The sequence below is a fragment of the Saccopteryx leptura genome, chromosome 3, assembly GCF_036850995.1.
Source record: "Saccopteryx leptura isolate mSacLep1 chromosome 3, mSacLep1_pri_phased_curated, whole genome shotgun sequence".
Lineage (NCBI taxonomy): Eukaryota > Metazoa > Chordata > Mammalia > Chiroptera > Emballonuridae > Saccopteryx > Saccopteryx leptura.
In genome coordinates, this window is record NC_089505.1 from 13,147,395 (window position 1) to 13,162,998 (window position 15,604).

General features: G+C 41.8%; 1 protein-coding gene across 2 annotated transcripts in view; it reads left to right on the top strand.

The window, feature by feature from the left end:
• IPCEF1 (interaction protein for cytohesin exchange factors 1) overlaps window positions 1-13,910 on the top strand; it is a 132,434-nt gene extending 118,524 nt beyond the window's left edge. For both annotated transcript variants that reach the window (XM_066372957.1, XM_066372956.1), the window contains 2 exons: window positions 5,271-5,464; window positions 12,566-13,910. In XM_066372957.1, the coding sequence (XP_066229054.1) occupies window positions 5,271-5,464; window positions 12,566-12,772 (401 nt within the window). In that variant the 3' untranslated portion in view covers window positions 12,773-13,910. The remainder of the gene's footprint in view (window positions 1-5,270; window positions 5,465-12,565) is intronic.
• The last annotated feature ends 1,694 nt before the right edge of the window (window positions 13,911-15,604 follow it).

Sequence of the window (15,604 nt, forward strand, 5' to 3'; positions counted from 1 at the left end):
ACAAGTATTTACATAAAAATATGAAAGGGAACATTGCACAATAGTACTTTATGGAGAAAGCCCTTAAAGGTACAGGGAGGGTCCTATGGGCTGACAAGCCAGAGCTGGGCTTCCCTGTAGTAAGTAACTGCGGAAGGACTCACCTCTGGTTTGGGCTCAGGTGCAAACTGTGTTTTGCTGTGTGCTTTTACTTTTAGGGTCGTTTCCGCTCATTGTGGTTCTATTTCTTATCTGCTTTTATTGTTATTATTAAATGCTCATTTTATGGTCCTCCAAAGACCTAAGTACCAGCCACTAGCAGCAGCAAAACCATAAAGTCCTTGGCTAGGTGTGGACAGGGTTAGGTCACAGATATATCCCCTGAGTATCTAGCAAGACATTGCTCATCTCTCAGATGATGACACAAAGGAGCCAATAAGGGTCTTTTATTGATTACTCATGTCCCCATTTATTATTTTATTGTTCTTACATTTGTGAGCAATTCTGGGGTCAGGTTATTAGAAGTGAGACACAACCTTTTAATTTAAGGTTTCCTATAAGGAAAGACAATGGCTGAGAGATAAGAAGGACACAATAATAATTTGCCTTTCATTTTTTTCCTTATTTCTCCAACAGCTTTAACCTTATTTTACTATTACTTCGATTTCTAAATGAGTCCAAATAGGGAGTGTTCTATTTTTGAACATTATTTGTTCATATTTTAGGTGATTCCTTATTAATTTTCAATAATCTTAATAGTTCCACTTTACCTGTGTGTTAATTTTAAATTATATACACCCACACCCACACCGACACACACACCTATATTCTCATTGCTAATGTCCCAAAGTTTAAATCAGGGAAAGGAATATGTGTGTGTAGAAGAGACATGTCTTATATTTTAACTTAAAGATAGTATATATCCATATAAGTGCATTAAACAATAATGAAATTAAATGAAAGTCAGTCCTGTTTATATTTCATTTATGGAATGTACTTTATGCTGCATTACTCCAAGATTCTAGTTATTTTTATCTTTACCAATTTAATATCTGTTGAATTAGACACATACTCTTAATATAATCATTTTACTCTGACATAATTATACACTAATGTATTTGTCAAGAGCAATTTTATTTTCTATCATAAATGTTAGTAGCATAACCAGACAGCTTGGTGAACAGAGAGAAACTTAGAAAAACTATTTCTCTTTTTTGCTGTATGCTTATTTGATTTGCTTCTTGAAGTTTATTACTCTAAAAATACTGGATATTGAAAGCTATGTATTTAGGCTTTATTCGAGGTGAGTCCTACCTGCCTAAGTATAAACAAATACAGGGCTGGGCAAAAGTAGGCTTACAGTTGTGAGTATGCAAAGAGTTCATTCTTATATTCTTATTTATTAATTATTGTATTATTTTCCATTCAACTGTAAATCTATTTTTGCCCCACCCTGTGTATAAAATTACCATACCCTTTTGTGTCCGAAAACTGCCAGAGTACTTAATCCTAATGCCCCTTCTAAGAAGCAGATGTCTTTTTTAAAATAAATTTTTATTAATTTTAATGGGGTGACATTAATAAATCAGGGTACATATGTTCAAAGAAAACATCTCCAGGTTATCTTGTCATTCAATTATGTTGCATACCCGTCACCCAAAGTCAAATTGTCCTCTGTCACCTTCTATCTGGTTTTCTTTGTGCCCCTCCCCTCCCCCCTCTCCCTCCCTCTCTCCCCCCCCCCTCCCTGTAACCACCACACTCTTGTCCATGTCTCTTAGTCTTGTTTTTATGTCCCACCTATATATGGAATCATGCAGTTCTTAGTTTTTTCTGATTTACCTATTTCACTCTGTATAATGTTATCAATGTCTTTTTATTTAATTTTCTTAAGAACTTTCTAATGTCTCCATCTGAACTGCAGGACTGGTACAGTACTCAGTATTTCTGGGCAGGAATCATCACTTGTCATGATAACTTCTTTCAAGCATTATTGAGATATGTTTCACATATCATAAAACTCACACACAGAAACATCCAGTTCCGTGGTTTTTCGTCTATTCATAGAGCGTGCAGCTATCTCTGCAGTCTAATTTGCGAACATTCTTAGCAACACAAAAGGAAACCTTGCATGGGGCTGTCATTCCCCATTTCTCTCCCCAGGCAGCCACGAATCTATTTTCTGTCTCTGTGAATCTTCCTGTTCTGGATGTTTATATAAGTGGACTCATACACTATGTGGTCTTTTGTCACTGGCTTCTTTTACTTAGCAGACTCGTTTCAAGGTTCTTTCATGTTGCAATGTGTTCTGTACTTCATTTCTTTTTCTTTTTATAATGAGAGAGAGGGACAGACAGGGACAGACAGACAGAGAGGGAGAGGGAGAGAGATGAGAAGCATCAGTTCACTGTGACACCTTGGTTGTTCATTGATTGCTTTCTCATATGTGCCTTGACCGGGGGTGGGAGGGTACTCCACTTGAGCCACTGACCCCTTGCTCAAGCCAGCGATCTTGGGCTTAAGCCAGTGACCTTGGGGTTCAATCCAGCGGCTATGGTGTCATGTCTATGATCCCATACTCAAGATGGCGACCCCACGCTCAAGCTGGTGAGCCAGCACTTAAGCCAATGAGCTTGCGCTCAAGCTGGTGACCTTGGAGTTTTGAACTCAAGTTCTCTGTGTTCCAAGCCAATGCCTCTATCCACTGCCCCACCACCTGTTAAAGCAGTACTTCATTTCTTTAATTACTGAATAATATTCCATTGAATGTATTAGTGGATGGACATTTTGGCGATTCCAACCTTCTGTCTATATGAATATCACCACTATGAGCATTCATATACAAATTCTATGTTACCATATTTTTAATTCTCTTGGGTATATATCTAGGAGTAGAACTGCTGGTTTGTGTGATAACTCTATGCTTAGCATTTTGAGGAGCTGCCAAACTGTTTGCTAAAAGTAGTGGCTTCATTTTACATTCCCACCAGCAATGTATGAATATATCAGTTTCTCTACATTCTCTCCCACACTTATTATTATCTCTCTTTTTTATTTTAGCCATCCTGGTGGGTGTAAAGTAGTATCTCATTGTGGTTTGGGTATGCATTATTCTGATGACTAATGATGTAGAGCATTTTTTCATGAGCTTGACAAAAACCCACTGTTGGTATCTTCACACAGCTGGAGCCAAAAAGTAATTGTGTTTAAGAATAGTTTTTAATGTTTTCACTCTCTCTTTGAGACTGTTTTGGTAAAGAATAAAGAGGTTTACTGACCAATACTTTAAGTCAGTTACAAAGTTAGTACATCTTTGCTCTCCATTCAATGAAAGATTATTGGAAACATTTTCATGACTTTCTGGTAGTAAAAGGAAGAAAACTAATTATTGCTTAAAGATTTCTAATCTTACCAGTGTTAACTGTAAAGTAAGTGAAGTTTGCTCAATTTTGATGGTCCTAGATTACTCTCCCCTTTGAAGAGGCCTGCTTTTTGTACTTCCTAACACCATACTTTCTACATGGTCCACTGTCAAGCTTGGTCTCAGGGCAGGAGTATAATACATAGAAACTTAGGAATATATGGTGGATGAGAAATCTCATTGTCTACCTTTTCAAAGATATAGTTTCCAGGAATAAAGGAACAAAGATCTGAAGTGTATATTAAGGAATTATAGCAACGCCAAGCTATGAAGATTTTCTTTGGGTGACCTTCTATGCTGTTTGAAGTCTTTTCAGTTGTATATGACTGGACCCACACCCAGAATTATCTGAACAAGAGCAATGTGTTCACTCCTTAAGCTGAGAGAGCTTCAATGGTGTCACTAAGATGCATGCCTCAGCTGTTTACTACAGAGTGGATCCAGTCATGATTCTCGGGATGCTTCTCACATGCTTACATCACTCAGTTTAGGAAAGAAAAGAGACTGAGTCACTGATACTGCAAACCATACTTTAGAGCTAAGGTCCCTGGCCCCAGCTGGCCTGACCTGATGCCTGTGCTCAGTCCTAAATCAGTGACTGTGGTCAGCTGACGGAACCACCATCGGATTAGCCTCTCACATTTGGTCCCCCGGGATCTCGGGTAAAGCCCCTTCACTAGAAGCGTTTGGGCCTAGGCTGGAAAGACCTGTTTAAAAATGGGAGTTAAGGAAGTATAGAGTGGTCATTATCTGCTCAAAGCCACAGACCATAAGAACATTAAAAAGTCAACTGGGCCCTGGCTGGTGGTTCAATGGATAGAGCCTCACCCCAGAGTGCTGAGGTCACTAGCTTGATCTTGGGGTCTCTGGCTCGAGCCTGGGGTTGCTGGCTGGAATCTGGGGTCACTGGCTTGAGTTCAAGAGTGCTAGTTTGAGCCCTGGTCAGGGCTTGATCCCTGAGGTCACTGGTCCAAGCCCTGGTCATGGCACATATGAGAAGCAATCAATGGTACAATTAAGTGGAACAACTCTCCTCCTTCCTCTCAAAAAAAAAAAAAAAAAAAAAAAAAAAAAAAAAAAAAAAAATAGAAACATCATCTGGGCAGTGGTTCTCAAGCCTTAGGGTATGTATCAGTTTGCTAGGGTTTGCCCTTTCTGTAGTTTAGAAACACATAACACTTTTGGTTTCCCAGGTTCACAGATGGAGAGGAATTTTGCACAGGATAGATCATTCCCTGGGTCTCACTGGTACCAGATTGAGATGATATTTCAATTAGATTTTGGACTGGGTGTTGATGTTGGAATGGGTTAAGACTTTGGGATGTTATGAATGCATTTTGCATGTGAGAAGGACATGGAATTTGACTAGCTAGATGGTGGACTATCCTGGGTCGGTTATGTTCCTCCAAAAGTCCTGTGTTGAAGTCCTAAGCTCCCCTACCTCAGAATGTGACATTATTAGAAATTGAGTAGTTGCGGATGTAATTGGTTTAGGTGAGGTCAGTAGGGTGAGCCCTATTCCAGTATGACTAGTGTCCTTGTAAAAGGGGGACATTTGGATTCAAGAGACAGGCACACAGGGAGAAACACCCTGTGAATATTGGAGTTCTGCTGGCCCCCAATGAGGTATCAACAGAAGCATGGAGAGAGGCCTGGAACAATCTTCTCTAGGCCTTCAAAGGGAGCATGACTCTGTCCTCACAAAGGACCACAGACTAATGGGCTTAGACAACAAGGATTTATTGTCTAATCCCTCTGGAAGCTAGACGTCTGAGAACATGGTGTCAGCAGTGCCTTGTTTTAGGACCACAATGTCTAATGTTCTCACCTTTTAACTTGGTTTATTGTTACTGCTTTTTTATTTTGATAGAAGAAACAAAAGTGTCAGAAGATGATGAAATGGAGAAGCTATACAAATCGTTAGAGCAAGCCAGTCTCTCTCCTCTTGGGGACCGACGACCGTCAACTAAAAAGGAGCTGAGAAAGTCCTTCGTGAAGCGGTGTAAAAATCCATCCATAAATGAGAAACTCCACAAAATCCGAACCTTGAATAGCACATTAAAGGTAATTAATTTCAAATCGTGGACGACCTCTGTGAACGGGGGGTAAAGCACGGCCGGTTGCAGAGATTCCTGCTAGCGAGTGTGGGTATGCTGACCCTTGGTGTTCTGTAAGCACTAGAACATTCACAGGGTCACACCAATCTGCTTTTCTAGATAGGCCTTGATGTTTACCTTCGCTCTGCTATAAAGTTTCAAATGTTAAGCTCCTAAAAGGCAGGGACCATGTGTAATTTGTTTTATCTAGCACGATAAATGTTGAGAGCTTAAGATAGTCAACTTGTGAGCCTGAACAGTAATGTTAATAAAACCTTGGGGCCCTGGCCAGTTGGCTCAGCGGTAGAGCGTCGGCCTGGCGTGCGGGGACTCAGGTTCAATTCCCGGGCCAGGGCACATAGGAGAAGCACCCATTTGCTTCTCCACCCTCCCCCCTCCTTCCTCTCTGTCTCTCTCTTTCCCTCCTGCAGCCAAGGCTCCATTGGAGCAAAGATGGCCCGGGCGCTGGGGATGGCTCCTTGGCCTCTGCCCCAGGCGCTAGAGTGGCTCTGGTCACGGCAGAGCGACACCCCGGAGGGGCAGAGCATCGCCCCCTGGTGGGCAGAGCGTCGCCCCTGGTGGGTGTGCTGGGTGTATCCTGGTCGGGCGCATGTGGGAGTCTGTCTGACTGTCTCTCCCTGTTTCCAGCTTCAGAAAAATACAAAAAAACAAAAACAAAACAAAACAAAAAAACCTTGGGATTTCACCTGATTTATCCAACAGTGCCATTGTTCTGTACTACGTCCAGAAAAAATTTTCTAGATTTCAAATACAGCAAAGACTTAGTGACTCTCAGCTTTAGACTCCACAGGCAAGACACGCCATGAAGGCAGCAGGAAATACGTGCTTCATGGTCACGGGCTAGCAGATGTTTTCACCGTGGGATGAGGGGCAGTGCACAGGATATACTGAGGCTGTTTTCAGGGCCTCCTGTCACTGAAATGGTTCTTCATCCCAGAGTATCCTGCTTTCACATTTAGATTATAACATGAACAAAAGGGGCCCGGAGACTTTGTCAAACGTGCCCGAATTAGCAAAGGATTTGTAGATTCTGAAAAGCCTTGCTAGATTCTGCAATTTAATTCTGGTTTGTACATGTCCTTTTGCATCAAGAATTTTGAGTCTCTTTCCAGGAAGAAATAGCACTCAGAGGACAAGCTTACAAAGAGACGGCTGAGTGACTCTTAGTCAGATGTCCTAGTTAGTCAATAGAAGACGTAAGCACCCTACAAGGCTACAAAAATGGGGCTGAAACGTAAAAGGGAAAGAGATATTTTAATTATATAAATGCAGATAAATCCCCTACCATTTGTTGATGAAAAATATCGCTAGCACTCATTTCAAAGGCAAATATATTATATTTCATAGTATGTACCAGTTGATAAATGGTTGGTTATTTGATGTATATCATATGTTGAGATTTTACAGTCTTATAGGCGATCACTGCTATAAATGAATACTTTTTTTTTTTTTTTTGTATTTTTCTGAAGTTGGAAACAGGGAGGCAGTCAGACAGACTCCCGCATGCGCCCGACTGGGATCCACCTGGCACACCCACCAGGGGGCGACGCTCTGCCCATCTGGGGCGTCGCTCTGTTGCAACCAGAGCCATTCCAGTGCCTGAGGCAGAGGCCACAGAGCTATCCTCAGCCCCTGGGCCAATTTTGCTCCAATGGAGCCTTGGCTGCAGAAAGGGGAGAGACAGAGAGGAAGGAGAGGGGGAGGGGTGGAGAAGCAGATGGGTGCTTTTCCTGTGTGCCCTGGCTGGGAATCGAACCCAGGACTCCTGCACGCCAGGCTGATGTTCTACCACTGAGCCAACCGGCCAGGGCCAATGAATACATTTTTTCATTGAACATATATTTCGTGAATTTTTCTAGGTACTAGGTACTATTATAGGGCACCAGGGACCATTGAATGGACCCCACTGGTCAATGCAAATAGAGAAGAAAACAGTTCCAAAGCAATGTGATAAGTGTTGTAGTTGATACAAGTTTGGGGTGCTTTGGTAGTCCAGAGGAAGAAAGTGGCTACCTATCTGAGAACACCAGGGCCAATGCTGACAACTGACCAGTGGGTAAGAGATGAGAATATCAGGATGAGAAAGAAGGACATTCAAGGAGGAGGAGCTGGCCGGGTAAAGGCAGGCCACTGGATCATATGTTTTAGTCTGTGTTGGGAGAAATAGGAAGTAGAGGCTAAGGAGAGGGAAGACAGCGCAGACCATTTCTACCAGGAGAGAGACTGTGTCCTCACCTTTCATAGAACAGCAGCCTTAGGATTCTAGACTGTGACAGGACCATGTCCTGTCATGGTCAGGGGGAGTCCAGGTTTGTACAAAGAATTCAAAGGGTTAGCTGGCCCAAGGTGGTTCTCTTGTGACCTCTTGCTGTCCATGTGCTGTGGCCAATGAAATGGATGAATCCAGCTTTTTCCGTTCTCCTTGTGCTTTAGTTATATATTGCTAGTAACAAAACATCTCAAAATTTAGCAACCACAAACAATAAACGCGTATTGTTTCACAGTGTTTGTGGGTCAGAAATCTGGGCGTGGCTTGGTGAGCTGCTCTGCCTGATGGCCTGTGATCCAGGCGTCAGCTGGGGCTGCCTTCACTGGTCCACTGGGAGTCAAGGCCTACCAGGCTCTCTCATGAGCTTGTTGGCAGAATTTTAGTTCCTCACAGGTTGCCTGTAAGGGCCTCAGTTGTTTGTTGTGCGTTGGTGGGAGGCTACACAGTTCCTTGCCTGGGAGCCCTTTCAAAGGGCAGCTCCCAAAATACAGACTGGCTGCCCTGAGCGCATTTAAGACAGTGAGAGTGGGCGAGCAAGGTAGGTCATGTCCCAATCTCAGCGGCCATCACATTACACTTTCAATATTCACTGTGTTCTATTCATTAGAAGGAAGTCACGAGGTCAACCTGGATTCACCAAGGGGAATTATACAAGGGCTTGAATACCAGGGAGCAAGGGACACTGGGGGTCGTGCCAGGGGCTACCACCCCCAGCCGAAGAACTGTTCCCTCTGTATATCCCCAGAAGGAAGCCCTGTCCACGGATCCCTTAGACCTCACATAAAGCTGGGGCTGAGGTCCTAGGAACCTCTTCAGGATGGAGGGAGACATGAATCTATGGAACTTGACCTTGGTGAAAAAAAAGCACATAAAATTATTCATTGGAGAAAGATAATTTGGTGCGTGTATATTTATTCATGTCAGAAGGCCATCAGAATTATTTGAACTATTTTAATATATAATTTTTATTATTTATTTTTATTGACTTTATTGGGTGATATTGGTTAATAAAATTATATAAATTTCAGGTGTACAATTCTATAATACAGCATCTGTATATTATATAGTGTCAATATACAATTTTCAGGTCAAGTTTCCTTCCATCACCATTTACCTCTCCTCTTCCCCTTTTATCCTTTCCTACCCCTCTCCCCCTCTGGTAATCACCATACTGTTGTCTGTGACGGTGGCTTTTTTTTGCTTATCCCTTCACTTTTTTCACCACTCCTCCATCCCTCTCCTGATGGCATCACTCTGTTCTCTGCGCCTAGGAGTCTGTTTCTATTCTTTCTGTTAGTTTATTTTGTTCATTAGGTTCTACATCTGAGTGAAATTGAATGGTGTTCGTCTTTCTCTGACTGGCTTTAAAGTTCAAAGCAGTCAGGAGGGTGGTTGCCTTTGATGAGGGGAGGGTCTGATGGGAGGGCCCAGAAGTGCACCCTCGGAGATGCTGACCTCGGTGTGGTTGTAGAGATGGGTCCATTTTGTGATAGTTTGTCGGCCACAAGCCTCATTATTTGTGTGCTTTTCTCTGTCTACGTTACATTTCAGTATCAGTGTATATTTTTAAAAAACTTCAAAGCTAAAGAATAGATAGACAACAGTTTCATGCAGAAACAAGAAAATTGTTTTAACAATAATGCTTATTTATGTTAGTGATAGGCACATCCTATAAACAAATGAATATCCATGCACTGGGATGGTTTTTTATGGAAACTCTTACAAGAAGTTGAGCAACTATCATGTCATACTCTTATATAGATCTTTAGGGATTTCTGATAGCTCAACATCCACTGACCTTGGGCTGAGTCTGCCTTTATTTCAAGATGAATGATTACTGGAATGATTAGTGCATCTGCCTGACATTTTCTCTCAGGGTTTCCCTAGTCGATGTCAAGAGGAACAAGCCCTTCTTTCCATTAGCTACTCTGATAGAACACAATTCCAATGCTCGGGTCTTGAATCAAGCCATCTACTGCATATTTGGAGCAAAACAATAAAATCACAGCATTTGTCTTTCACAGTATTTTCTGGGAAGCCCTGCCAAGGCTGGCCTGCTGCGCCATCCCAGCTACACAGAGTCTGTGCTGCTGGGTCAAGGGGGAGCTCAGAGGTTTTGTTGTTTCGTTAATTTTCTTCCCCTGTGTTCTTGGCTATAATTTTTTCTTTTATCCATAAAAAAACTTATCGTTTGAACCAAATGGTAAGAAATGTAAATTGTTGAGAGCTATAAAACGTGTGTATTGTTAACCCAAAGTTGAAGAGACCTTTCCCTAAAAACCTTTCATCAGATTTAGAGGGGTGCTTAGTTCATTTTTGCCTTTCAAGTTTCCAAGTATTTGTTCATCTGCACAGATCTTACTTCGTTTTTCAACAAAACATTAGGACTGCTCTCTCAACAGATGTCAAAATTTCTTAAAAGTGAAAGTAAAAATCCTTACGTAACTTTCTATGAATAGCACTATGGTGATAGAGGATGAAAGCTCATTATTATTATTATTATTATTTTGAAAATACTGCTTTTTTGAAGTATAAATGTTGAGAAGTCAGAGAGAAGAAAGAAAGCTTGCTTGCCCGGCCTCAACTCCTACCTGAACCCTTCCCGGGCCTCCACTCACCACCCCTCTTTCCTCTGCTTCAGGTCCTGGTCAGCCTGCTGGCTCTCCCTCTTTGGACACTTTTCTACTGAATAATTGTTTCCTCCTTCTTTGAACCTAAATATATCTTTTGTTCTTCATCTATCACCACATCCTTGTTCTCTTGATTCAAGATTACAAACCTCAGCACTCAGACTTCTGTATGTAGGGTGCTTTCCCCTTGAAATCCACATTATTCTAACCAATTTAGAAACAGGAAAAGAAGAAAACATGACAAGGTAATAAAACGCCCCAAACAGAGCACAAGTTAAAGCTAATAGTAGAGTGTAAACCATAGATTTGTGTGACACTAATATTTGTGATCATCTCTGGCCAGATACCTCTTTTTGATAAAATAAATGCCTACTATTCTAGAATCCCTATAACTGTGTGGAAATGTCTGTATAGCTAGACAGATACATGTGTATAATATAATAATATATGAAATATACTATATATATATAACATGTATAAGACATTTTTGTTTATTTGTTTATGGAGGATATTTCCTTAGGCTCCAAATAGGGTTCACAATACCAAAGAAATTAAAAAGCAAATGGATAAGTGGTTTATTCATTCATTTCCTATTTCATATGTTAATTTCTTTTTAACAAGTATTTGGTGAATGTCTACCATGTGCCATTCATTCTTTCAGGTACGTGGGGACATAGAAGTGGTAGATCCATCAGACAAAATTGCCTGCCTTCATGAAGCTTATATGTAGGTAGAAGAAGAAATAAACAAAATAACATAAATTTATAGAATACATAGTGATGACAGCTTTGATAGAGAAGAGAAGGGGATAAAGAATGTTGAGGACTTGATTATGAATTAGGGGAGGCGTGAAAAGCCTCTTTGAATGATGCAATTTGAATAAAATCTGAACAAGGACAGGGAGGGAACCTAGAGGCTGACTTAGAATGTTCCAGGGACAAGGAAAACAGATGAGACTGTCTTGTGGTGGGAGTGTGCCTAGTGGGTTTAAGAGCAAGGTCAGTGAGGCAGAGAGACTGGTTCAATAATAAACATGTATTGAATGGCTACTTGGTAATGGGCATTGGGTTCGGTGTAAAGAACACGGGGATGAATACAATATGTTTATTGTCACCTTCCTTACAAAGCTTTAGAGTAGGTGAGTGATCTAAGTATAACATGGTCAGCCAAAAACAGCACTCAGGCCCAGGGAACCTTGGACTTGAAGGGGAACCCTAAAAGGACTTGGTGTTTTAGGTAGATCCCTGCTCTGCCGCAAGAGAGTGGATTTGAAATAAAGATTTGAGAGGGGTGCTCACAGAGGAGGGGGGGTGCTCACATAGGAGGCTGTAGCAGCCAATCAAGTGTGGTTTTCTGGACGTTATATCTCAAATTAGGATGCTGGTCACAGGGATAGATCCAACAAGGATAGATTTGAGATAAAATTGTTAGCACTCAAATTTTTTTGAGTGTGGAAGCTGTTGCCATCTTATTTTTACCTCATTGCTTGACTGCAGAAAACAACCCCAACCATAGCCTGATGTTTTAGAAATGTGTGTCTTTGGTTCCAGAGGAGGCGGGGTGAAATGGCCAGTGTGGATTCTGTACTGTGTTAGCATCAGGGCAGTTTATACTGTTCATGGAAGGTCAGTAGTCTTTGAATCAAAAGACAGCCTATATATTTATTCTGCATATATTAATTAAATAAAATGTGTGCGATTAATAAAAAGTTAAGAAAATAAAGCAAAAGATGTATTTTGTATTGTCAGATACCTTAGGGAAAATACTACGTACTGTTTTAACGATGTTTGGTCAATGAAATGATTATGCAGTTAGGGGTTTCAGGAGGAACAGTGCTCACGCTAAGACAGAAATATCACTGTGGTGTGGAAAAATGGACTGGTCAGAGAAGAGGGACATAGGAAACCTTGGCTGTGGCTGGTTCTTCCATCGGGTAGGGCACTTAACTTCTTGGTGGTTAGCATATGTGAACCGATGTCCTGCCGTATCTCAGGATCACTGTAGGGATTTCAATGAACAGGTGAAACACTTTGATAATTTTTATGAATGTGCATGTGCATTGATTTGTAGAAGGGCTAAAGATGGCTTGTTGCAATGGAGATACCCATTACATTCTCCCCCCTCCCCTTTATTTTTTCTCCTTGGACAGTGTAAAGAACATGACCTGGCCATGATTAACCAGTTGCTGGATGACCCGAAGCTGACAGCCAGAAAATACAGGGAGTGGAAGGTCATGAACACCCTGCTGATTCAGGACATCTATCAGCAGCAGCCGGACCCTCCGTCTGACCCGGAAGGCACCCCCCTGGGACTTGAGCAACCACCTTCCTCTGCCTCTGTTGAAAATTCTATTTAAGTGCAAGCCAGAATCCTCTGCCCTTCTTCCCCCGAGCAACTCTTCAGGATGTTGCAAGAGCTTACAATTGTTCCTCAAAAGGAAAACTGAGGACAGTTCCTCCAGCACCAGCTCCCTGTCAACAAGCAGTCTGGGTGAAGACCAGCACCAGGAGTGGGACTCCTTCCAGGAGTGGTGTTCCCATGGAGACCGGAGCGTGGGAGGCCAGGTGAACAGTCCTTGGGTTCCTGCCCAGAGCTCCCAGTTCTCCCAGGCTCTGAGTGGAATGTGAAAACTCTATCTTCTGTTCCTTGCTCTCAAGAGACTTACAACATTCTGTGGACAAAGGATCACTTTTTACCAGGGATAGTTATTCATAGATATATTTGATTTTCCAAGAGGAGAAGGTATATATTCTACCTGGTTGGGTGGTTGAGTTCTCTAGTCGTTTTGTTGAGTGAAGGAACATTTCTATAGCAGCAACTGGGAGAAGACGAATGCTTTTGTAGAACTGAAAGCCCCTGCTTGTGGTCCCGAATGGTGGTACCCTTTTCCGTGAGTGGAGAAACACTTCGTGGAGCGTGGGATGTGGGAGAGCCGAAGGAGGAGACGTGTTCCATGTGCCCCTCACTCAAAAGGCAGCTTGGGGTGGGTGGGATCTGATTATGTTCCCTTTCCTCCAACAGCTAAAGCACATGTCCCCTTACATTAGGAAGCCTCTACTCCCTCTCAACTTCTCTGAACCACCGTATGGGACAGTAACAGGTCCAGCAAGAAATGTTTGCTGCTTCAATCCTTCGCTGTGTGCCTGTGCACAGTATAAATTTATATCTAGTTTCCCCAGGATGAATATTGACGAGATGATTCTGTCATCTGATCTGTTTAAATATCTTCACTCAAAAAAAAAACAACAACAAAAAACCAACAAAAACAATAGAAGACTTAAAACATGATATGACTTTTATTTTTGTATGTTTCTGTCACTTTGTGTCTTATGGGAATAGCTACCTATAATATGTTTGTTATTTAAGTATATTTATAGAAGGTCAAATTACTAGTGTTTTAAAAGATGATATATACTATTGTATGTTTTGCTCAGTATATATTCTCAAAGGATATACATTTTGCTTGAACAAATAGAAATACTATTAATGATCGATTTATTGGAGTTATTATATACGATAAGGTATGAGGAATGCTCAGGAAGTCTGGGATAAATGCGAGGGCATGCAATAATAACTTGATTTTCTGATCCATCTCTCTCTTCCTCTTCCTCTTTTTCCCTCTCCCGCCCCACCAAAGGCTTAAGTTTTTCTGTTTTAAGTCATTCTCTTAACCAGAAATGGACTTTGATATTACATATCTTTTTTGGTAAATAAGCTGAGTTTTATGCCACGTATACCCACAAACCCCAAACCAAATGAAATAACTAATGTAGCTTTTTGCCTAAAGACTAATAGAAATGTAGGGGTCTGTTGTTAAAGTGGATTGATTTTATTAGAGAAGCAATATGAAACTCTTCCCTTACTAATCATCATGAATATTTCTCACCATAAAAATAACCACAACCCACCCAAAACAAAAACAAACAAACAAAAAACAAACAAAACCACTGTGGCCCTACCCCTAGCAAATTGTCAATGTAGCACACTTTTCTGTATATAATCAAAGTGAGGATTGAAGTTCAAACGGAAATAGCCCCCCAGAATTTTATCTGTAAACAAAATGGAAGTAGTTGTTGAATATTTCCCCAAATTTTACTAAGAAGTCTTAATACTTTGCAAGCAAAAAACAATCTTAAGCATTAGGAAAGAGACGCAGTTAAAGAGGAAGCAGCTTGTAGTGCGAGGAACCTGTGAGAGATGAGAGGCTCCGTCAGTCAGTCTGGCCCAGCAAACACTTCAAAGCCCCCACACCAAGTGGAACGTGCTGCGTGAGGCCACCGCCACACAGCAGAGTGGCACCTGACCTGGGCTGAGTTACTGTTGGCCCGGGAGGGAGAGAAGTAACCATTCGTGTACTCAGATTGGGACCCGAAGCTTCTGGGTTTGAGAGGCCAATGCTTTCATCTCTCTACTCTAGGAATGATCACCCATTGCTTCTGTTTTTAGCATCTATTGGAAGGTTGATTGTGTTGGATTTCACAATGTCAACCGAGTGTTGAGGGAAGGAGAAATAATGGAGTGAATGGAGGAAACAGTAATTGGGGGGGTATCAGCCTTTTCTTCCCCCTTCGTTCTGTGGTTCCCAACACCAACCTATACATTTCAAGGGTTCCAAAAGCTCTTCAATAGGGCTTGAAATGTATTTCAGTGCTCTACTTTTTTGCCTTTCATTAAAACATATTTTACTGACCTTTTAGTAGAAATGCCTTTAGAACCACTCAACGGCAAAGTAGGTCCACGAGATTGCTTAATCAAGCCTTTCCGTGATTTTTCAAAGTTAACTTAGTATAGAAGTGCTTGCTGAAGCAGCTACTTTGCAGAACCTCCCCAAATGAAAGTTAAACTGAACTCTATGATCTTGCACCCTGTTCTTCTAGTCCCAAATCACCTTCCGAGGAGACGTAGGGTCTGAGGGCTGTGGAATGGCCCAGAGCCATGGCCGTTCAGGGAGAAAGTGGAGCATCTGAGCATGACGAGGTCCAAACCTGTGGCACCTTCCAGGGATTAGGAGCTGGACCCACCTCCTCTTTAGGGTTGAGGGGAGGACCGCTTCTCGCTGCTGTTAGTCTGTAGACCCAAACTGCTGCCTGATACGATACTCTCACTTGCTGGTGCCTTGTAGCACACACTAAATCGGATGGTTTTAATAATTCTCAGCTCTGTAAAAATCCTAGTATAGCATCAAAGG